The following is a 24636-nucleotide window of genomic DNA, read 5'->3' on the forward strand; positions in this document are numbered from 1 at the left end:
AGCTGGGTAGAGGAAAAGAAAACAGATCTTCTTTTCTGTCAGAGATGAACAAATAGGCTGATAACAGTGACACCGGTCTGGCAAGGCCTATGAATAATCTAGAAAAATATGCATAGAAGAGCCATCATAGGAGAGAGAGTCCGGTTTATGGCAATTATAAAGTTAATTGTAGATCTTTGCCACTACCACCCTGGGACATTGCTGATTACCCTCCGATCTGCCAACTCAATGGGCCTGTTCAAAACAGTGTGTACTCATTCCATCTGGGAGGGGAAGTTCTTTGGTCAGCCACTCCTGCAGTACTGTTCCCAATTTTTGTTTGGCGAGGTGTTTGGCAAACCAACAAAGTGACTATTGTCCCTTTGTGCTCAGTTTTCAAGATCCTCTGATTTGTCAGTATGCTCTCGGATCAGTATGGACAAATGCTCAAGCCATTCCTCCACCGTATGTTTCAAGTTTTATTAAAATTTGGTAAAACGTTAGTCATACATTCTAAGCATTTAACAGTTAAAAAATTAAAATGGGGAACAATTAACAAACTTATTAATGACAGGACAATACTTGCATGGAAACAACAGGATGGTAGGGAGAAATACAATTTTAAAAGAAAAGAAAACAATTAAGGTTAAAAACAAGAGGGAAAAGAGAGGGATCATATCAGTGTTGAATATAAATAAAGCAGAATTTGGCAATCATAAGCGTCTTTAAATAAGAAACTTTTAAGACCACCCTTAAATTTATCTAGATTTTTCTCAGACCTTAAATGTGGTGGTAACGAATTCCATATTGTAGGGGCTATTGTGGCGAATGAAATTGCCCTATGTGTACTAACAATTTTTAAGGATGGGACATAAAGAAGGTGCTAAGAGGCAGATTGTAAAGTTCTTGGAGGATCAGGAGGAATAAGGAAATATGAATAAAAGAAGATTCCTTGGAGTCCATAGTTTTAAAGGAGATTAAGGCAATTTTATAAGTAATGCGATGGTGGATTGGTAACCAGTGTGCAATTTTTAGCAAAGGAGTGACGTGGTCAAATTTTTTCTTGTTAGTAATAATTTTTATGGCCGTGTTTTGTATTAATTTTAAGCGTCGGATGTCTTTTTGACAGACACTTTGTCATATGTTAAATCCTCCGTGGAGGACACGCGAGTTTCTAACTCACCAGTATGATGATCTGTCTTCCAACAAAGACTTTCTTAAGTGCGTCAATTGGCCTGACAATTTTTCTCCATCTGTAGATGTAACACTCTCGTGACCACTGAGATAAGTAGGAGCAACTGTCCATTGGTAAACTCCAACTGATGAGGCTGCCATATTGTCCTCAGCCTGGCAAGCCTTGTCTTCGTCTTTTTTCACGGCTTTACTGGCCATCTTACTGCAAGTTGGAGTTAAAAATTTGTCCATAGAGCAAGAAAAGTGCTGATTAATGATCAAAGCAGTACAGGACTCTGGAGCTGCAGCAACACGTCTGCTCTCCTCACTGCATCACATGACTCTCCTCTTTTTGAAGGTGCGGTCTGAAAGTTAGGCACTAGGCCAGCATGCCTCCCCTCAACCCTGTGGAGTCTGTTTTCTCTAAGAAAGTCCTCAAGAGTGTAATCTCAAACTTAGAGGCTGAAACCAGCCAGAGGTCTCTCTCCAAGGAGTGCTATTCAGCTGAGGTTTTTGAAAATGCTGTTGTCTAGGATGTTTCTGTACTGGAGCTGGCTGAGTATACCATCTTTTGTAGGAAGTAGATGGATGTCTGGGATTGTAATAATGTCTAGGTGACTGGGATTTTGCCGATTTAGCAGCTGAGAGCATAGTCATACTTTGTTCATGCTTGGTGATTTTTTTATTTTTTTTTTGTGTGTGTGGCTTCCTCACATGTCTTTGAAGAGCTCATCTTCTAAACAAGGGATATTGGTCAAATGGTGGTGGAGATGCACAGGAAAGAGGACCTTGGGCTCAGGCTCAGGCCCCCTCCAGAACTTCATCACCGCTTTACCTTTGCTGGTGCGGATGCCAAAGTCCTGCAAGCCAAATAAATACAGTGCCTTTAAGGCAGAATTAGGCAGTTGAATGCATGCACCAACCACTGCCTTAAGGAAACATAGAAAATAACAGCAGAAAAGGGCCACAGCCCACCTAGTCTGCCCACTCTGATGATCCACCCCCTAACTTCCTCCATGAAGGAAGCAGTGCAAAGCTGGAAGCAGCAGCACTGTATTTGCATCTCCATGAAATATAGTGCGCTTGGCCTGACTTAATAGTTATCCAGGCTCATTCTGTCCTGAGGAAGAGTATATTGTGCTTTTAAGCTAGTCAAATGTGTTAAATTTCTCCAATGAAACGTTTTTGTGGTGTTACTTTTTTTTCTTTTGTTTATTGTTAACTTTTACTTTCTATATTCTGTCTTTTTTTCTGCTTAGAGAATAGAAGCTATTATAAAAAACTACCCAGAGGGACATAAATCAGCTGCTGTGATCCCAATACTGGATTTGGCTCAAAGGCAGAATGGATGGCTGCCTATTTCTGCTATGAACAAGGTATGAAGCAAATGGCTTAATTTTGTTTTACTGTTCTGGCTGAAATGTATGATCTTTTTTTCACTATTCATTGCCTTTTTTTAAACAAAAAGGGCCACATTTTTTTTTTGTACATTGCAATAGCATAGCTCCTGGGTGGCAGGTGGGGGTGGGAGGACCTTGGGCTCAGGCCCCCTCCCGGACTTCATTACTGCTTTACCTTTGCTGGCGGGGATGCTAATGTCCTGCCAGGCAAATAAATACAGTATCACTGCTTCCTTAAGGCAGAATTAGGCAGTTGAAGGCATGCACCAACCTCTGCCTTAAGGAAGCAGTGTGGTGAGGGGAGCAGCATCAGTGTATTTATCTGGTTAGTGGTGCCCTGGCATCCCTGCCAGCAAAGATGTGTTGGACACAAGGGGTTAGTGGTGGGGGGAGGAGGAAGCAATGCATTGCCCTTCCTAGTCCACTCCTGGGCCCCCTGGTACGAGCTTTGTTCCCACGGTTACCAAGGCCTCTTCTCCCCCAGAATTAACCGAAAAGGAGGTGGCTTGGCACTCCTCCACAAATCTTTCTTCGATGTCCAGCTTCTCGAAAAGGGTAGCCAGGCCTTTCTAGAATATATGCTAATCTCTGTCAATGATGAACTCCATCCTCACCCACTGGGCATCCTGCTATTATATCATCCACCATCCCCCTGGAACAAATCCTCTGGGGTTCAGAGAATGGCCACCCGGATGGTCTCGGGACTCAAGGATCTCCCATACGAAGAACGGCTAGACAAATTGCAGCTATACTCATTCGAGCGCAGAGAGAGAGGGGACATGATCGAGACGTTCAAGTATCTCACGGGCCGCATAGAGGCGGAGGAAGATATCTTCCTTTTCAAGGGTCCCACGACAACAAGAGGGCATCCGTGGAAAATTAGGGGAGGGAAACTACGAGCTGACACCAGGAAATTCTTTTTCACAGAAAGGGTGGTTGATCGCTGGAATAGTCTTCCACTGCATGTGATCGAGGCCAGCAGCGTGCCTGATTTTAAGGCCAAATGGGATCGTCACATGGGATCTATTCACAGGGCGAAGGTAGGGGAGGGACATTAGGGTGGGCAGACTAGATGGGCCGTGGCCCTTATCTGCCGTCAATTTCTAAGTTTCTATGTTTCTAACCCCTCCTCGAGACCATCACAAACGCCTTCCTCAAATATCAAAGATTACTAATCATTGGAGATATTAATCTCCACCTAAACGATACCACCAACAAAGATGCAACTGATTTCACTAACTTCCTCACTTCTTTAGGCTTCCCCCCCAGCACTCTCTCCAACCCATGAAAAGGGGCATACGCTAGACATCATTAGTTTCCTCAATCTCACCGATTACAAAACTTCGGTCGATGACACTCGCTGAGAACCAATCCCTTGGTCCGACCACTTCCTTGGGGCTTTCTGCCTCCCCATTTTAATGTCTCACCTCGGATCCCCACCTCGTCCCTCAAACTCCATTATCTTCCGAAAAAAAATTGCAAGCGAATTGTTCTGGACCAAATTCCTCAAACTAATTTCCACCATTCCTAGCCCTCCAAATCCTGAATCCAATTGGCACAACTGGATCACCCTCTCAGACCACCTACCACTCCCTCGCACCACTATCCACTAAAACTATCTCCTTCTCCCGTAAGGCCCCTTGGTACCTTCCATATCACAGAGAACTGAAGCAGAAATGTCGAATACTGGAACGCAAATGGAAAAAAATCTAAATCCCCCACAGATAGATAGTCCTGGAGGGTTAATATTAAGTCCTACAATTCTGAACTAAAAAAAGCAAGGAAGATCTACTACGGTAACAAAATCTTTGGATCTAACAACCAAAGCAATACATTGTTTAACATCTGGCGCTCCATATCCTCCAAAAATGACTCCATACTCCCCTCCTCTCTATCTGCCGACAATTTAGCAAAATTTTTCAATGAGAAAGTTACGACGCTCGTTCCCGCCAACACCCTCCTACAACTCCCTGATGCACACCGATTCCAACCCTACACTAACCGTCGCCAACCATATCCCTGTAGACAGATTCTGGACCGCCTTCGAGCTCGTATCCGATTCCCAGGTCGCTAAACTCTGCCTTAAGTTGAAATCCTGCAACTGCACCTTGGACCCTTTCCCCTCCTACCTATTCGAGAAAATTCCCACACAAGCCATCTCATCTCTCACTAAACTTATAAATTCTGCCCTTCTTTCAGGCCTATTTTCTGCTGAAATGGGACACATCGCCTTATCCCCACTACTGAAAAAAGCTGATCTAGACACCTCCACACCTTCCAGCTATTGCCCAATAGCGAACATCCCTCTCCTGACCAAGATGTTGGAATCCATCATATCTACCTTGAGAGATTCTTCATTCTCCTACCCTGCCAACATGGCTTCAGACCCAACTTCAGCACTGAATCTCTACTGGCCTCATTAATCTCAAAGGTCCAACAACTTCACTCTCGCAATAAGTTTGCTGTTCTTCTTCAATTTGACCTTTCTGCAGCTTTCAATATTGTCCACCATGACATACTAATTCTCCAACTCTCTGAAATTGGCATAAACTCAACAGTCTTAGATTGGTTCTCAAAATTCTTACGTTTACGCTCCTCGTCCCTCCCTTGGAAACCGATTTGTGGAGTTCCTCAGGGTTCACCTCTATCCCCGATTCTTTTCAATATTTATATGTCCTCCCTGAAACGCCTCCAACTATCCCCCTTGGAAACACTTTACTCTTACGCTGATGACATCCTTGTCCTCCTCGAGACCGACTCCAATCTCACCAATCTCTCTGAAAACATCTCTTTATGTATTTTGAACCTCCATTCCTGGGCCCTCACCGTACAAATGAAACTAAACGAGACCAAAACAAAACTACTTTGGCTCGGCCCAAAATTAGATCAGCTACCCACCCTCATCCCACTATCCTCTGGCACCACATTGCAACTTGAGCACTCAAGCAAAGTTCTGGGCATCATCATTGACTCTACACTGTCCTTCAACAATCACCTTAACTCCCTAGTAAAAAAATGCTTCTTCAATCTTCACATGTTGAGGAAAGTGAGATCCTTTTTCCATCAACAACACTTCGCTGTCCTCGTACAATCCATCATTCTTTCCAGACTGGATTACTGTAATTCCATCTACTTAAGCCTTACAAAGAAAAGCCTTCATAGACTTCAACGGATTCAGAACACCGCAGCTAAACTAATCTTCGCAAAAAGCAAATTTGACCACGTCTCCCCGCTTATGTCTAAGCTTCACTGGCTCCCAGTAATCCTTAGGGTCCACTACAAATACGCCTGCCTAACCTTCAAATCTCTACACGGCATCCTTCCTCCCCTTTTTCCACTATCCTGGAACTCCTCGAATCCCAACACCACCAGATCCATTCAAAAATTCAAACTATCCTTCCCCTCTCTAAAAGGCATATCCCATTAAGGAAAATTAGGGACATCCATCGTCTTCAGGATCACCGAACTGTGGAACAGCTTTACTGCCCCGCTTTGGAGTCTAGGCTCCCTCCAACTCTTCCAGAAACATTTGAAAACTTGGCTTTACTCTAAAATATAATTGTCTTCTCCCTATTCAATATATTATATCCCTCTCAACTTTCTCTTTACTATGTACTTCTCTTTCATTGGAGTTCCTTCTATATCTATTCCTGTAAACCGTGTCGAGCTCTACTTCTGTGGAGATGATGCGGTATACAAACTTAAGGTTTAGTTTAGTTTAGTCATTTTAAATTATTTTTCTAGCATTCTCTTATTACTCATATGGGAAAATGGAGAAATGTACAGTGATGCTAATCTATGCAAAACAGTCTGCTCTTGCTCTTCTTTTCTCTCTCCCTTTTTCCAATCTTTTCCTATGTAAGGTGCACCTATGCATACAGTGAATTAATAGCAATTCTTGGACAATAACCTCTGGAAGCTTTACCCTTTGGTCTTGCATCTATTCCAGCCTTGGCTTCAGAACTTACAAATAAAACCATCCCCCCTCTCTGAGGTCCTCTCCCCAGACAGTCCCCTCAAAGCTCTGTTTGTTTCTGCAGCCTTGCTGAGAACTTCTAGTTTCTGCTGCTCGCGATTTTTTTCTCAATTCCTAGTATTTTTTTTTTTTGGTTCTGTGCTGTGGGTATTGCCCAAGTGCTGCGGATTCACTCTGAGGTAGTGATCTTTCGGCAGGTGATCACAGACTTTTCCTTAAAGATTGTCTGCTTCTGGGGGTGCCCTGTTAGCAGAACCTGCAGTAAGCCCTCCAGACAGCCTGCAGATCAGATCGGGAGCCATCTCTGCCCTGGTTTGTCCGCTAGGTGGTAGAGCGCAGGCTGCTGCGGTTCCGTGGAGGTATGCCAGGTTCGGAACCGGACCGTGTATCTTCCCTAAATCCCCTGAGGGGGTCCTGGTGATCGTGATCTGAGGTGGCAGGGAAGGTGATGCAGTCAGAAGATCTGAAAATACAGTTACCTCAGCTCCTGAGGTATTGATATCCCTTTGCTTGCACTGTGTATGCTGGCTGTCATAGAAATGCATTTTTTCCACCTTTTTGTTGTCTGGTCATTATTCAGATCTTGTTGAGAGGGGACATGATCGAAACATTCAAAATACTGAAGGGAATAGACTTAGTAGATAAAGAAGATTGTTCACCTTCTCCAAGGTAGGGAGAACGAGATGGCACTCTCTAAAGTTGAAGGGGATAGATTCTGTACAATCGTAAGGAAGTTCTTCTTCACCCAGAGAGTGGTAGAAAACTGGAATGCTCTTCCGGAGTCTGTTATAGGGGAAAACACCCTCCAGGGATTCAAGACAAGTTACTGCTAAACTGGAACGTACACAGGTGTGAGGCTTGACTCAATTAGAGCATTGGTCTTTGACCTAAGGGCTGCCGCGTGAGCGGACTGCTGGGCACGATGGACCACTGGTCTGACCTAGCACCGGCAATTCTTATGTTGGTTAATATGTCAGCCTTTGACGTGCTTAATACTTTCAAAAGTCCCATTATAAAATGTTAATGGTGTTCATTTAAAAATAATTTAAAAATTCCATATTTAAAGCACATTGAAATAAAAAAAAAATTACAAAGTAAAATGGGGGCTCTGATAATGCAGTAATTGCATGCGATAGTGCAAAAGAAATCGGTGTTAAGTAGTGATTCTGTTTGCTAAACAAAGACCACATGTTCTTTTCTGCACTGTTACAGGTTGCTGAGATTTTACAAATGCCAGCCATGAGAGTATATGAAGTAGCAACATTTTATACAATGTTCAATCGCAAGCCAGTAGGAAAATACCACATTCAGATCTGCACGACGACACCTTGCATGCTTCGAGATTCTGATAGTATACTAGAAGTTATTAAGAAAAAACTCGGTAGGTTGCAAGTTGTTTTATATTTTCAATCAAATAATCACTATTCTAATTTTTACAACAGGACGTTGTTTTGGAATCACATTTTGATATGCTTATTCCACTGCATTATTTTCCTAAAGAGTACACTGAGATTGATTTATCTTTAGGCTTGACTATCTATCTCTGTATACTTCAGTACCTTCTTGAAAATTGTCAGTTTTTGTCAGTGCAGTTATTGTTGGTTGAGCTTTCTTTTCAACTCAGTGATATTTAAAGTTTGACTAAGCAAAATTAAGATAACCATTTATGACTGTCATACTGGTCATATTAAATGTCTCACTGTTTTACTCTGTGGTAGACTGTTGATATTTTTTTCTTCTTTAGGGTGAAAGGACAGACCTGGAAACCCCACAACCAGGAAGAGAGGGGGGGGGGATGCCACCCATAGGGGCTTGAGGATCCTTCAAACAGGAAAAAAGAATATCCCCAAACTAACCAACAGAGTGAAACATTGATATTAAAACAAAAATATTCCTAGCTGTGAAACAAAAATATCAGAAGTGTAGGCAGAAGTATTTGGCCAAGTTATTCAGTTAGTAAACCTCTTTCAAAGTTACCATAATGCCAGAGTGCCTATGCATTAACGGGAGAAAAATAAAATAAGATATTCAGAGGCATTGAAGGGACCAGATAGAAAAACCCAGTCATACATTTCTTACCAAGAACCAAGCTGTAACCAATATTTCTGGGCAATCTAAAGCAATCCAGATCAAGGTCTCCAGCTTCCCATCCACCAATAACTAGTCATCATAAAAATATATGGATGTGTTTTATTTTTGTTAGCACTGGGAGACAGCCAAAAACCAGATCCTCTGTCCAAATACAAAACTTCACAACAAATGTACACCCTGGAAAATACATACATGGTGAACGTAAGAATTGCAGCTGCTGGGTCAGACCAGTGGTCCATCGTGCCCAGCAGTTTGCTCACGCGGCAGCCCACAGGTCAAAGACCAGTGCTCTAAATGAGTCCAGCCTCACCTGCATATGTTCCACTTTAGCAGGAACTTGTCCAATGTTGTCTTGAATCCCTGGAGGGTGTTTTCCCCTATAACAGACTCCGTAAGAGCGTTCCGGTTTTCTACCACTCTCTGGGTGAAGATCTTCCTTATGTTTGTACGGAATCTATTCCCTTTCAACTTTAGAGAGTGCCCTCTCATTCTCCCTACCTTGGAGAGGATGAATAATCTGTCTTTATCTAAGTCTATTCTCTTAAGTATTTTGAATGTTTCATAAGAACATAAGTAGTCGCCTCCGCCGGGGCAGACCAGAGGCGGCCCATCAGGCATATTGCCTGAGCATCGGTCCCTGACTAATTTTATACCTACCTCTACACTTATCTCTAAACCTTCCACTGTTCTTATCTGTACCCCTCAATCCCTTTGTTCTCTCAGTCTCCTCTTTTCAAGGGAGACGCAGCCCAGTTTCTCCAATCTCTCACTGTACGGCAACTCCTCCAGCCCCTTAACCATTTTAGTCGCTCTTCTCTGGATCCTTTCGAGTAGTACCATGTCCTTCTTCATGTATGGCGACCAGTGCTGGACGCTACATGGCCTGGTACAGTGGCATGAAAACCTTCTCCGATCTGTTTGTGATCCCTTTCTTTATCATTCCTAGCATTCTGTTCACCCTTTTTGCTGCCGCCGCACATTGCACAGACGGCTTCATTGACTTGTCGATCAGAACTCCCAAGTCTCTTTCCTGGGAGGTCTTTCCAAGTACTGCCCTGGACATCCAGTATTCGTGCATGAGATTTTTGTTACCGACATGCATCACTTTACACTTATCCATGTTGAACCTCATTTGCCATGTCAATGCCCATTTCTCGAGCTTGATTATGTCACGTTGCAGATCTTCGCAATCCCGTGTCTTCACTACTTTGATTAACTTCGTATCATCTGCAAATTTAATCACCTCGCTCGTCATGCCAATGTCCGGATCGTTTATAAAGATCAGTGTTCTCCCCAGAAATTTTTTCCAGCCGGGTGGCATGAAAAAGTAGCAGGTGGGGCGGGATGGGGAAATTTGGTGGTGGGGAAAATTAACCCCCTCTTTTACTAAGGTGCGCCAACATTTTTAGCGTGCGCAAACTCCTGCGCTACGCGGGAAAACTAACGCCAGATCAATGCTGGCATTAGCGTCTAGCGCACGTGGTAATTCTGCGCGTGCTAAGCACACGCTAAAACCGTTTTCGCAACTTAGTAAAAGGAGCCCTAAATGTGTACTATTTTTTTATTAATTAATTATTATTATTTTTCAATGCTCAATATGATTTCCTTTTTTTAAGGTTTGACACTTGTGCCAGAATATTTTTACTAAATTTAAGAAGCATCCAATGCTAGAAGGGAATAATTAGATATTTGCCCTCTTTCAAATAGTATAGAGGTTTAAAAAAGGGAAAGGCGTTAATGAAGTCATTAGGTTTAATCTAGCCATTTATTTCTGCATGAATTTAAACAACAACAAAAAAAAGATATATAGCTCATCCAGTCATACAAGAATAGCTCTACAGCAGGAGTGCCCACACTTTTTGGGCTTGCGAGCTACTTTTAAAATGACGAAGTCAAAATGATTCACCAACAATAAAATTTTAAAAAACACAAAGCACACTGTACGCAAATAAAATGTTAATTATCATTTCTATTCCGCGGGTTTTCAAAGAGGTCAAGGCAGATGACTTTATGCAATGTCACCTCAGGAACAACTATACAAAAATAGACAAATATACCCCCTCCCTTTTTACTAAACCACAATAGCGATTTTTAGCGCTGGGAGATGCGCTGAATGCCCTGCGCTCGATGCTCATAGGCTCCCTGCGCTAAAAACCGCTATTGTGGTTTAGTAAAAGTGGGCCATAGTGCAAAATATAGACAGCAGATATAAATTCTCAAAACGGACACATTTTGATCACTAAATTGAAAATAAAATCTTTTTTCCTACCTTTTTGTCTGGTGATTTCATGAGTCTCTGGTTGCACTTCCTTCTTCTGACTGTAAATCCAATATTTTTTCCTTTTGCCACTTCCCTTTTCTTTCTTTCTGTCTCTTTCTTTCTCTCTCCCCCTGACTGCCTGTTTCTCTCTCCCCCTGCCCCTCTTTATTTCTGCCTTTCTTTCTCTCTCCCCCCTGCCCCCCCAAGCCATTGTGCCGATTTCTCCACTTCCTCAATTCTTTCCCTACCCCCTTAAGCCACCACGCCAATTTCTCCCTGCTGCTTCCCTGAGCTAGGCAGGCACGTAAGCACCGGACTCACAAGACTTAACCTCTGACGTTGGAGAGGAAGTTCCAGGCCAGCCAGGCAGCGATTGGCTGGCCCAGAACTACCTTTCCGACGTCAGAATTGACGTCGGAGGTGAAGTCTTGTGAGTCTGGCACTTGTACGCGCCTGGCCTGGCTCGGGGAGGCAGGAAGAAAAAGATTGCAAAGGCAACGCAATCGACTCACATTGCCTTTGCGATCTACTGGTCGATTGTGATTGACCATTTGGGCACCCCTGCTGTTATGGTATCCTGTCCTGTCCTGAGGAAAGGGGGTTTAGTCCCCCAAAAACTGCCTTATTTCAATTTCCTATTTATAAACTTTAATTAATACAGTTACAATACTACTTGATTCTACGTAAAGCTACAAAAAAATTTTTTTTTCTACCTTTTGTCGTTTCTGCTTTAATCATCTTCTCTTCACTCTGTTCTTTCTATTCAGCGTTTGTCCTCGCTTCCTTCCATGCAACATCTGTCCTCTCTTTGTCCCTTCCACCCAGCCTCTGCCCTCTCTCTCTCCCCCTTCCATCTACTGTCCACCCTCTCTCTGCCCCTTGCATCCACTGTCCACCCTCTCTGCCCTTTACATCCAGTGTCCGCCCTTTCTCTGTTCCATATGGCAACTTCCCTCTTTCTGTGTCCCTTCAATAAACTGTGTATCCTGTGCCCTTTCTCTCCTTTGTACATGATTCATTTCAGCTTCACCCCCTCCCCTATGCTCTGGCATCTCTCTCTTCTTTCCTTCCTTCCTTCCCTCCCACTCCACCCCATGATCTGGCATCTTTATCTCCTTCCCTTCTTTCCCCCTATGCCTTGGCATCTCCCTCCTCCCCCTCCCCCCATATGCGCTGACATTTTTCCCCCCTCCATGGTCTGGTAGCTCCTTTCCTTTCCCTCCCTCCCATAGTCTTGGTGTCTCTTGCCTCTCATCTCCCTTCCCTGGTCTTCCTTCTCCCCTCTCTCTCCCCAATTGGGTGCTGCTGCAACACTTCTCTTCCCCTCCCCCCTCCCCAATTGGGTGCTGCTGCAGCACTTTTCTTCCTCTCCCCCCTCTCCAATTGGGTGCAGCATCAGCAGCACTTCTCTTCCCCTCCCCCCTCCCCAATTGGGTGCAGCAGCAGCTTTTCTCTCCCCCCAATTGGGTGCACCAGCTTTTCTCTTCCCCCCCCCAAAAAAAAATTGGGTGCAGCAGCAACATTTCCCTTCCCCCCCAAAATGGGTGCAGCAGCAGAATATTTCTCTTTCCCCTCCTCTCCCCTATTCGGTGCAGCAGCAGCAGCATTTCTTTTCCCATCCCTCCCAGCTCACAAACCTGTCAGTAGAGTCGCTAGGGAAGTTTTAAGCTTCCCTCTATCGCTGACCTATCTTTCATAGATCTGCGACAGAGGGAAGCTTACAACTTGCTGCTTTTGCTTCGGGCCTTCCTCGATGCCGGGTCCTGCCTTCGCGGAAACATAGTAGGCAGGACCCGGCAACGAGGAAGGCCCGAAGCAAGTAAAAGCATGCTGGCAAAAAAAAAGGCGGAGAGTCAGCCCGGGAAGGAGCATCGGCGGTGGCAACAGAAGGTTTGCTGGGCGGTCATCTAAATTAGCTGGGCGGTGCGCCTGGCTAAAAACTCTGGGGAGAACACTGAAGATGTTGAAGAGCACGGGTCCAACCACTGATCCCTGCGGCACCCCATTGGTGGCACTCTTCCAGTCCGAATATTGTCCATTTATCCCCATTCTCTGTTTCCTGTGCTCCAGCCAGTTTTTAATCCACGTGAGTATTTCACCCTCGATTCCATGGCTTGCAATTTTACGAAGTAGTTGTTTGTAGAACCTTGTCGAACGCTTTCTGAAAATCCAGATAAACAATGTCAACTGGGTTGCCCTTGTCTATCTGCCTGTTTACTCCCTCGAAGAAGTGCAGCAAGTTCGTCAAACAAGATCTACCACACCTACTGCCTGTAGAAGAGAGTAAATGTTCCTAATAGCTCCTAGCGTGGGCTGTCTCTGGTATGTAATACAGTAGTAAATCACTGGCCTCAGCAAAAAAAAATGTGCCTGTTTTTGTTCAGATCCCCCCCCCCCCCACACACACACACACTTTTGTATTTTAACAGTGGCCTTCAGAGAGAAACACTGAATGCTAGCCTCTATGCAGTTCATAACAATAGAGTCAGGAAGGATTACTTTTGGATAAGATGGTTAAGAATTTTTCTTTATACAGGAGTAATATCATGGAATCTCTGATCCTAATAGACCAGTAGCTTGGAAGCAACTTGCCTGTTTAAACATCTCTCTCTAGTCTTGGATTTTGATTACAACTGAATAGAAGTATGCAAAACAGAATAAATACAGAAAGCAGAGTTGCTTACCTTTATCAGGGGTTCTCTGTAGACTTCAGGGGAATACTGCTATACTCTAGACCACGCATGTCAAACACAAGGCCGGGGGGCCAAATTTGGCTCACCTGGCTGTTTTATGTGGCCCTCGGTGACTGTATTGCATCTAAGTGCCTGACTGCAGCCCCAGTCCCAGTGGTGCTCCAAGCTCCTCACCATGCTGCTTCTGTACCCATTTGTAGGCAGAAGGACCCAGTCCCAGTGTAAAAGCTAGGTTGGAGCAGGGCGCTCCACAGAAGTGCCTGATCACGCCACAGGTGTCTCAGGGCAAGGAAGGATCTATACTTCTATTAAGTAACTTAATAGAAAATTCGGCTCTCGACTTAGCCTGTGTGTTAGATTTTGGCCCCTTATGTGATTGAGTTTGACACCCCTGCTCTAGACTGAGCCTCTGTGTCAGTACTCTCCTCTAGCTACAGTAATCTTTTGGTTTCCTGGCTAAGTAAAAGAACTATTGCCTATCATGGCCCCTCCTCTTGCCCTGCTAGTTTTCTCTCTACCTGAAAACAATATCTCTATCTCATCTTAGAAGGGATGGAGGGAAGGGGTAAGTGTGGCTCCATTCCCCTGCTGTCTACAGAGAATCCCTATTACAGGTAAGCAACTCTGTTTTCTCCAGAGACAAGCAGGGGATATACAGGCACACTTGTTGGCGAGTCCCTAGCTAGCAGCTGGATAATTGGTGTAACATCACATTTATCTTATCACGTTGCACATCATTTAAGTTTATAACATTTAGACTCATCCACACTCTGAGGACCTCTGAGGAAGGCAAGTTCATCAAAACGTGGACCGTGTTGGGTCCTCCTCACGCTATATGCAATTGTGGATTTTTCATATCATCAAGAACACCTTTTCCTCAGCTTAGACATCTTTTTCATCATCGACATTTCTCTGTTTTGGTCCAATCAATCATTATCCTGACTAGATTATTGCAATGCTATTTACTTTGGCATTACAATTAATCCAGAATACCACTTTGAAGTTAATTTTTGGAAAACATAAATTTGACCATACGACCCCTTTGCTCTTGAGTCTTCATTGGCTTCCAGTTTATCTTAGAATTCAATTCAAATGTGCTTGCATCGCTTTCAAAATTTTATATAGTATTTTTATTCCCCTCATTCCCTTATTATGAAACATCTACAGATTCTCTTATGCAAGAGGCATCCAACAATTCAAACTTTCCCTTCCTTCCAGAAAAGGAATTAAAGGAGTTAAGATCTTTAGTCAATCTCTGGCTTTAAAACTTTCACAACTATGGAATGAATTCCCCCTTAACTCTGAGGAGCTCCAGACCTTTCCAATCTTTTCGTAAATTTCTAAAACCTTTTTTATTTGCTAAACATTTTGAAAATGAATCTCTTTTGAAACCTCTGTTCTTTCTTTTTTCAGTTCACATTTAATTGTTGTAAACCGAGTCGAACTTCCTTAGGTTGATGACCCAGTATATAAAGTTAAGCTTTAGTTTAGTTTTAATTTAGCTTCTTTTACTTTTGGTCTTTTCCATTATCTATGGAACTGTTGGGTCTTTCTTTTATCTTTACCCCAGTTCTCTTATAGATGACCTCGTATGCATGGAGGAGTTTTCTTGTTCGACCTTCTAGTTTTTCAAAGTCTTTAATATGCCAGTTTACAGTACCAAAGTTATATGAGAGTTCAGGAAGAGTTGGTTGACAGCCTGTATTTTATTCTGGAATGTTAATACACTCTTCAATATCAGTTTGTCTCCTATAGTCATCTTTACAGATTTTTTTCTCTCTTAGCAAAACACAGCAGCAAGATTGATAATGGGAATATCGAAATATGATCATATTTCACTCTACCTTCAACAATTACATTGGCTGCCAGTTGTTTTCAGAATTCAGTATAAAGTAGTAATGATTTGTCATCAGTTCTTGTATGGTACTATACTTGAATTATTTAAGAGCAAGATGACCAATTATTTACCAAATAGATCTCTGCGTTCTGAAAATTTAATTCTATTAAAAACAAATGTTAATCCAAAATATGTTGAGACCAGTAAAATGACCTTCTGTTGTGCAGGGGTTAAACTGTGGAACTCGTCAGCCAATTACGAAAATGTTGTGAAAAGGGCAGTTTTAGAAAATTACTTAAAACGCAGTTATTTGTAAATGCCTTTTTCTAGATACTGATCCTTTATGATTGCTGCTTGTTGAAGAATTTTCCTATGATTCTTTGTATAAGCCATTTTGGCTCATTTTTTATAGTTGATTTTCTGAGGATTATTTATTTGTTTGTCTGATCTTAGTTATTTTATAGAATTATGTATTTAAAATTATTTAAACCGTTTAGATTGAGGGGCGTGGCTTGGAAGCGTAGCTTGATGGTTGGGTGAAGGTTAAGCTTCACAGCGACAGGCTCATTGAAAGAGTAAATAAGCTATAAAATTAGTTTTTTCAGTTATATTTGTGAGCTCTGATCAGATTATGGCATCGGGTAAACAGATGAAAAGTGATTTGGCCAGTACGGGTTCAGGGAGTGTAAAAAGATCCAAGCCAGAACTGGCAACTCCTTCAAAAGTGCCGTTGCCCAAAGAAGATAGCGGTGACATTTTAACAGAGCTGAGACAAATTAAAGAAATAGTTTCTGACAATGCGCAAAGGCTTTAGGAGGTTAAATATGAAGTTTCAAACCTCACAAAACGTGTGGAGCTTATTGATGTTAAAATAGATCAGTTGGAGAAAAGAACTGCAGCGACTGAATCTGAAGTACGGTAATGCAAAATAGATAGGAAAAAAATGGACACTGTCGAGAGATCTGGAGGACTGTATTAATAGAGAAAAAAGGAATAATTTGAGAATAATCGGGCTACCGGAGGGAGTTGAAAAAAATGATCCGATTTCATTTTTAGAAAACTTTCTCCCGAAGATCTTGCCTCTTACAACAAAGTTTCCACTGGAATTTGAGAGGTCTCACAGGATCCCTACATGGAGAACAAATAAACAACTGGGGCCACGTCCACTAATTTTTAAACTACTAAGACATCAACAAATTATGGAAGTTATTTGGCTAGCAAAAGAAAATAAAAACTTAAAGTGTTAGGATTCAAGAATTCATATAGTGCCTGATTTCGCTAAGGCCACCGCATATAAAAGGAAAAAATTATTGGAGTTGCGCCCGCAGTTGAGACATCTCGGGGCTAAATGTGGATTGCTATACCCTGCCATAAGGAGGGTTACATATGCCAATAAGACATTGAATTTTGAGGATCCTGAAAAGTTACTGGAATTTTTGGATACCTGCGAGCAGCCGATGGCTTCATGAAATAATATGAGGTTATTATTTATTATTGTGGATGCGGTTCTGGAAGAAAGGATTTGAATGTCATTTACTTTCAATACTTTATTTTATTTTATTATTTTTTGAAATATTAACAAAACGAGTTCTCCACAGGCAATGGGATTGTTCGATGGATGGAATCTTTTTTGAACTAACTGTTTTAACTGTCCTTGATGCAAAGTAGAAAATGATGAAATTCTCTTTAGAATCCTTCAAAAAGAATGCTCAGGCTTTATGCGAATAAGGCTAGTCATTTCAGTTCTTTCATATACAGATTTATACTATTTATGAGCTGTAGGGGAAAGTAAGCGTGTGTGAGCTTAAAGGTCTATGAAACAAAATACCATACTATTACGCGCCGCTCGGAAGATGCAGGAAAGTTTGAAAAGAGTATCATTTTAATTCTGCAGGAGGTCTTCAAATTGCTCCGTACTAATGCTGTATACTGTGTATTAAATTGATAAATAAAAGGGTCTATGAGTACCTATGTTCTGAATTGCAGCACTATTGAATTTGCATAAGTTTACTAGATTTAATTTGATATGGATTGCAGTGTTCTCCCCAGAAATTATTTCCAGCCGGGTGGCATAAAAAAGTAGCCGGGTGGGGCGGGATGAGGAAATTTGGTGGTATGCAAATTACCCCTCCCTGCTTATGGTGAAGGAGTAGGAGCGGGGAAGAGGGTTGGTGTGCAGCCTGGAACGCTATGAAAATTACCCCTCCCTGCTCACGGTGAAAGAGTAGGGCAGGGTTGTCCAACTTTTTGGCTTCCCTGGGCCGCATTAGATGAAAAAAAATTTTCTGGGGCCACACTAACGTTAGCTGATGAGCAAAAAAAGATGAGCAGGTCCCAAATTTGCAATCACTAATACAGAAGATGTACGTATCTACTATAATAAAACACTAAATGCACATGCGCACTTCAAACTTCGTGATCCCTGCGTCCGTGATCTGTAGATCCGTGCTAGTAGAATGAGTCTGTGGCGTCGGAGTTTGTGACCACGGACGCAAGGAGGCGGAGAACATGCCAGCGACTCCCTCCTCCCGCCCTCACTCACTCTAAGACGGTGATAAATCTATTCATTCGCGTCTGCCCTCCTCTTCAAAGCAGCCTGCTGAGGATTCCCGGCTGGTTGTAGCGAACCTCGCAAGCCACTCTCCACCTCGGTAGCACGTTCCCTCTGATGCAATCCCACCCCTCCTCTGACATAAGGGATCACGTCAGAGGGTACGTGCTACCGAGGTGGAGAGCGGCCTGCGAGGTTCACTACAGCCAGCCAGCGATCCTCAGCAGGCTGCTTTGAAGAGGGCAGATGTGAATGAATAGATTTCCCTAGCAACAGCAGCAGATGAATCCAGAGACCAATGGGATAGCTCACATCTACCAGCAGGCGGAGATAGAGAAACTGATTAACAGGTGGTCCTATTGGCTGGCACTCCTCCTGTTTATCTAGTATTCTCTATCTCCCAGCAGGAAAATGTCGCTATTCAACTAGCTCCTGAATTCTGGCTGTGGCTGGAACTTTATTTTCTCCTGTTGAGGTTTCTCTTCAGTGAGACTGCCATTCTGTTTCTCCTGTTGAGGTTTTTCTTCAGTGAATTGGCAATGCTATTTCTCCTGTTGAGATTTTCTCTTCAGTGAGACAAGGATGTCCGGCTGAACGGTGCCGGCTTTAGAGGTTACACTTGGGCCCCCCCTTATCCCTGCTTCACCCTCCCTCCATTGCTAGAGGGTCTGACTGGGTCTCAATTTTTTTCTTCTTTCCCTTCTCTGTAAAAAAAAAAAAAAAAGAGACCACAGTTGTTACATTCTGCCATGCTTTTGCTGCAAACTGGCTTCAACTGGCCCTAACAACTAGCTTGTGAGTATGTCTGGCTTTTACGGTTGTTTGAACTTCAGGTTCTGTTTGGGAGTCTTAGTACTGTGGGTTTGGTCATCATACATTTAAGGTATGGATATTTTATTGAGGCTAAGTTTTCTGACTAGAAATCCGTGGAGGGAGCCGGGACTTCCCACCCTTTGCATGCACGCGCTTTGTTTCCTTTTTGGTTACAGCGCAGGAGTAGCGATGCGATTTCATGCTCGTACTTGTTCTCATTGTTGGGTTTCAGTGCAGCAGTAGTCCTGTTTATTCTGAGGCTCTCTTTCATCAGTGTTTGTCACGGCCATGTGCAGCTGATTGTGCAGGTGCCGGTTTATAGCAGCGCGCATGAGATGGGATATGTTTTTTCCGGCGCTGTGGGCCGTTCTTCTGGTTATTCCCCGAGTCTGATTTTCTTTCTATGCAAGCCGCGGCAGGGTAAATTTTGCGGGGCTCGAATCCGACTATGTTTCTAGGAGCGTTGATGCAGCAGCCACGTGTCAGCGAGAATCAGGTGTGCGCATGGGTCTCTGGCGATGGCGGGAGAGCTTCAGCATTCCGGTAGTTTGTTTCCAGCTGACTTTGGTCAGGGTATGCCGGGGCTTCTCTCCTTTCCGGTTCAGACAAGTTGTATGTGTTTCACCAGCTTTGGGACAAGCTTGGGCAGCTTTATATGTCTATGTCTGTGTTCCTGCTGTACTCCCTTGAAGAAAGCTGCTTGTTTAATCTGACTCTGGGGTTAGCACTCAAGGGGTTTACCAGAGAGACTCTGACCTGTGCTAGGTCACCCAGTCTCGGTTTGTCTCCAAACTGGGGCAACATACGGCAACTCACGGCACAGTGAGATCAGCAGTAAGATAGTGCCCTGTATTTCACACAGGTATCTCATTGTCTCTCTTGGGGTCCCTGCAGATTGAGCCTTTGTCTATTGGTAACTATCCTTATTTGGGCCTCTGTGCTGAGCTGCATGTGTCTAGTAGTGGCACAGGATATTTATGCCTAAAGGTAGTACAAGCAGTTTCCAAGTTCGGGCTGTCTCTATGGGCATAATGACACTGCGCATATTCCTGCGGCCAGGACTCTCTTTCTCTATTTCTGAGGGGGCCTGGACTTCAGATTTCCATGCTTATCACGCTGGTTTCTCCTGTCACCATTTTCTCATGGCACATGCTAGACGGGCCCCCCGACCAGACAGAAAGGGCTGTACAGCTCCTTTTAACCAGGAGCCAGTTACCTATTCTATCAAACCCGCGGAGGATCTTGCACTATGTGGCTGTTAGCCTCATCCCTGAAGCTCTCATTAACGATGTGAGCTTTGTCTGATACCTGTAAGGATGCTGTTGTTTTCCACGGGGCGGTAGAGGCAGCATCTTGATTGAGTCTAGTACATATTCACTTTAAAGGACATACGTATTCCGCTCATGTTGCATGGGGTTAGTACTGTTTTCATGGTTCCAGTATATTCCTCTTTACATTGTGAAACTTGATTTTTCCTAGGAGAATCTTCTTGCAGATCCTAAAGTCTCATTCTGCCATTCCCTGACCTTCTGCACTTCATTCTGAGGGGATCTTGACTTCTTCCAATGACTCTTCAGGCTTTCTCATGAGAGAGAAGACACTATAATGTCAGGTCAGAGGGCTGTGAAGATTTTTCAGGATGCTTGCATCTTTGCATTCTCCTCAGGTTTTCCAGTTCGTTCTTGGAGTCTCTATGTTTTGTGTTTCCCTTTTCAGTGTTACTGGTCCTCAGGACAGTTCTTGTAGTTCTTCGGGAACTAAGGGACGTTGTTCCACTTACTGCATGGTGCCCGAGACGGGGGCATTGGGCAGGCTGGATCCCATTCTGCTGAATTAGTTTCTCGGGATTACACATTTCTGCAGACAACCTGGGAGTATATTTACATTTTCTCTATGGACTCTGAATCGGCACTTGGTTTGCCTGCCTCTCTTGGAGCAGCGCTTTCGGTTTTGGCACATGCCATTTCGTCTACCCAAGGCTTCACGAACGTTTTAGGTGATGTGCGCGGTGGTACCGTTTTGGCGCTACCAGGCAATTCATCTAATTTCTTCTTGACTGCCTGCTTGATTCGGATGACTTCCAGTCGGGCCATTTGACTGACACGAAAAGGGTGATATCTTTTTCTCAGTTCTTTACACGTGCATCTTCGAATTTTCACAGCGCTCTTTTCTCCTGTACTATTTATAGGTATATCGGGGTAATGTTTTTATTCATATAGGAGAGACATGTGTTTCTTTCCGGAGACTGGGGTGTGGGGTCTCGGTCTCAGATTGGTATTCTTCTTCGCTTACCATGACCAAGAGTATGGGATTCTGTACAGTTTCTGGGATCCATATTGCTGACTCCACTGGGAACTTCGGCTTCCTTTCCCCTTCTTACGCTACAGCAGTCGCTTTTGTTCCGGTGGTTCCCGGTATCTCAGGGCTCCAATTATTTGGTATGCTCCTCCTGCATCGCTCTGTATGATTTGGTGGCTCAGCGCGATTTCTCTTTTCAAGGCATGCCTCGGTCTTTGCTGGACTAGCTCATGATCACCGACCATCCCGGGCTGTCGGGTTGGGGGGCTCGGTGGCTTCCATCCTCAGCTCCAGGATTCTGGTCTTCAGAGGCGACTCAGTACTTGTTCATTCTTCTACTCTTGAGCAGGGTCAGGCTACCTTTCTGGAGCTTCAGATCATTCTTCCGGATTGCCGCTGAGGGTCCTTTTGGTCAGTATTAGGATGGGGGTATTTCTCTACAGCTTGGGCAGTAGGTGTTGTACTCAGTTGGCAGGTGAAGTTGGTCTGCTTCAATGGGTGGACTCTCATCTTCGTCTTCTGTTGGCAGATCCTTTTATGAATCAGGATAAGAGTTTGGATAGACTTTCTCTCAGCGGAATCTGAGCATGGCCCATTTCTTGTATGTTACAGTGTACAGCGCTGTGTACGCTCTGGAAAGTGTGCATGTTAGTAATAGTGTAATCTTCTGCATCCTGGATATTGAGATTTGTGGCTCAGGCGTTCTAGCTCCTTTTATGAACGTGAGATCTCCTTGACCTAGACCTCATGGTCTCGTCTCTCAATTCTAAGCTTCCTAGCTTCTTCGGCGGGCCCAGGGAGTGGGAGTTAGAGGGGGTAGCTGCATGGCTCCTTTCTCGCCTCTGCCTTCTCTTTTTCAGTGTTTTCCGCTGGCTGATGATAGCTTGGATTTGCCATCTCGAGCTCGCTTTCCGGGCACAGTATTTGTAGAATCTCTGGATTGGCGGCGCCATCCTTACTATGCGGATTTGATGAGTCTTTCGACAGCCGGACTAAGAAGTTTCCGAGTATCTCCAGCTTTGCTCGCCTAGGGTCCGATCAACATGGATATTTGTACTACTTTAGTATTACGACCTAGTTTTTTGAAAAATCTTGGCTGACGTGTAAGAGTTATGCGAAGCAGGTTGTTTCTTCTCTTATCCAGGTGCTACGGACGTCTTCTCCTGTGGCTTCTGCTTCCTTTTGGAGGTTTTTCCTTTCTTGGGTGCTTCTTAACGTTTGAACCACTCCAGAGTTCCTTTTTGGCACAAGTGTATTGCCGAGGACTTAGCGTTCAATTCCCTTCAGCTTCTGGTGCCATTCTTGGCTTGTTACAAGGGCTAGGTATATTGCTCTTCGCTTACTTCTCAGCTTCATGTAGTTCAGTTCCTAAACAGAGTGCGATATATTCATGCGCATCTTAGAAAGCCCGGTTTGGAGTACAATCTTCACGTACTTCTTCTAAGTTTACCGAAGGCTTCATTTCATCCTTGTCTTTTGGGAATCTAAAGGGCTGTACCGTTGAACATGGGGTTTCTTGTGGCCATGGCTTCAGCTCTGCAGTTTTCTATGTTGCAGGCCTTGTGCAACGGGGATTCTGATTTCCGAAATATGGGATATCAGTTCGGATGGTACCACTATTTCTTTCTAGGGGGGTGTCATCCTTTCTTTTATGTCATGCTCGCTTTTCCTTCCTTCTTCCTGGGAGGAGAAATTGGGAGCAGTGCTTTTATTCACTGCATTTTTTGATACGTACGTAGCGTTCTCCGCGACTTTTAGTTTTTTATATCTCCTTTTTGTATTCTTCAAAGGACGCCTCAAACGTATGGCGGCGTCCGAAGCCTCCATCGCTCAATGGGTCCAGGAGGACATTTTTTATGCTTGCTTGCTGGCAGGGAAGCGGGTGGCGAAAGAACTTAATGGCCATTCCGCCGGAGTGATGGCTACTTCTTGGGCTCGGCCCAGAGGTTTTTTTTCCTTGGAGGAGATTTGTCTCGCGGCTATTTGGTCTTCCGAGAATGCTTTCTCTCCGCATTTCTGCTTGGATGTGGGGGCGCATGCGGTAGGGTCGTTTTGTGCTTTGGTTGTTGCGGAGGCGGCGTTTGCTTCCCACCCAGATTGAGGATTGCTTGCTACATCCCATTGGTCTCTGGATTCATCTGCTGCTGTTGCTAGGGAAGGAAAAATTATGTTCTTACCTGTTAATTTTCTTTCCCTTAGACGCAGCAGATGAATCCAGAGCCCCACCCTTTCTGGATATTGTCTCTAGTTTTTTTCTTTTGCAACTTTCGCAGTTTGTTATTATGGCAGGTTGTTTTCTGTATTATTGCATTTTGAGATTTGTTATGGGAAAGAAGTTTTTTACATGCTATGCCTATTGATGGTTACGGATGCTTGGGCAAGGAGCTATACTAGATAAACAGGAGGAGTGCCAGCCAATAGGACCACCTGTTAATCAGTTTCTCTATCTCCGCCTGCTGGTAGATGTGAGCTATCCCATTGGTCTCTGGATTCATCTGCTGCGTCTAAGGGAAAGAAAATTAACAGGTAAGAACATAATTTTTCCTTACTACCGTCTTAGAGACTAGTCTAATAATAAACCTTCATTAAAGGGACACTGGAGAGGAACGAAAAAAGCAGTAATGCTTACTGTGACTGGGTGATCCTCTATGTCAGGGGTGTCCAATGTTGGTCCTTGAGGGCTGCAGTCCAGTCGGGTTTTCAGGATTTCCCCAATGAATATGCATTGAAAGCAGTGCATGCACATAGATCTCATGCATATTCATTGGGGAAATCCTGAAAACCCGACTGGATTGCGGCCCTCGAGGACCGACATTGGACACCCCTGCTCTATGTACACCGCTGACGGTGGGAGCAGCCACAGGCTTCTGCATCCCCATTCTGATGAGCAGGGATGTGCACTCCTGGTTTTCCCATTCACATCTATTACAGCTACGGTGAGCCTCTTCAGAGGTGAGCCTCATCAGAGTGGGGATGCTGAATCAGCTGTCAGCAGCGCACGTGGAGGATCGTTCAGTCAGGGTAAATTTTACTGCTTTTTTGGGCCTCTCACTTTGAACTTAGGCTCCTTCAAAATGAACATCTCCCCTGCTGTAGCTTGTAGGGATCCCCAAGTTTCACCAACTGACGGCCACCTCCTCCCCTCAAACTTCTCAAGTTCTGGAGCTGGCAGCAATATTGCAGAGTTTCTGCCTTCCCTCCTCCCTGCCCCCCTCCCACCTTGGCTTTCATGCATGCATGAAAGCAGTGGCAACTTGAGGATATTGCCATTGGCTGCAAAGCTTGGAGATTTTGAGTTGCCAGACTGGAGGAAGATGTCTTCAGGTGGCAGGGCTTGGGGATCCTCAATAACTCTAATATTTGTAAATTGCACTCAGGCGGGGAGAAACTTTGGTGCCCATCCACTAATTTTGGGCTTCAGTCCTTCCCATAAATCAGCTGTATATGACTATGCCACTGAATACAAAAATAATTGTAATGCACATATCCCAAAGCTAACATATTCCAGTTAATAAATTCAGAATAAAACAATTTTTTCTACCTTGTTGTCTTGATATTTTGTTTT

General features: G+C 43.9%; 1 protein-coding gene across 3 annotated transcripts in view; it reads left to right on the forward strand.

The window, feature by feature from the left end:
* NDUFV2 (NADH:ubiquinone oxidoreductase core subunit V2) overlaps positions 1–24636 on the forward strand; it is a 124952-nt gene that overhangs the window by 55207 nt on the left and 45109 nt on the right. For all 3 annotated transcript variants that reach the window (XM_033934057.1, XM_033934058.1, XM_033934059.1), the window contains exons 4-5: positions 2412–2528; positions 7741–7909. In XM_033934057.1, the coding sequence (XP_033789948.1) occupies positions 2412–2528; positions 7741–7909 (286 nt within the window). The remainder of the gene's footprint in view (positions 1–2411; positions 2529–7740; positions 7910–24636) is intronic.

This window comes from Geotrypetes seraphini, chromosome 2, assembly GCF_902459505.1.
Source record: "Geotrypetes seraphini chromosome 2, aGeoSer1.1, whole genome shotgun sequence".
NCBI classification, from domain to species: domain Eukaryota; kingdom Metazoa; phylum Chordata; class Amphibia; order Gymnophiona; family Dermophiidae; genus Geotrypetes; species Geotrypetes seraphini.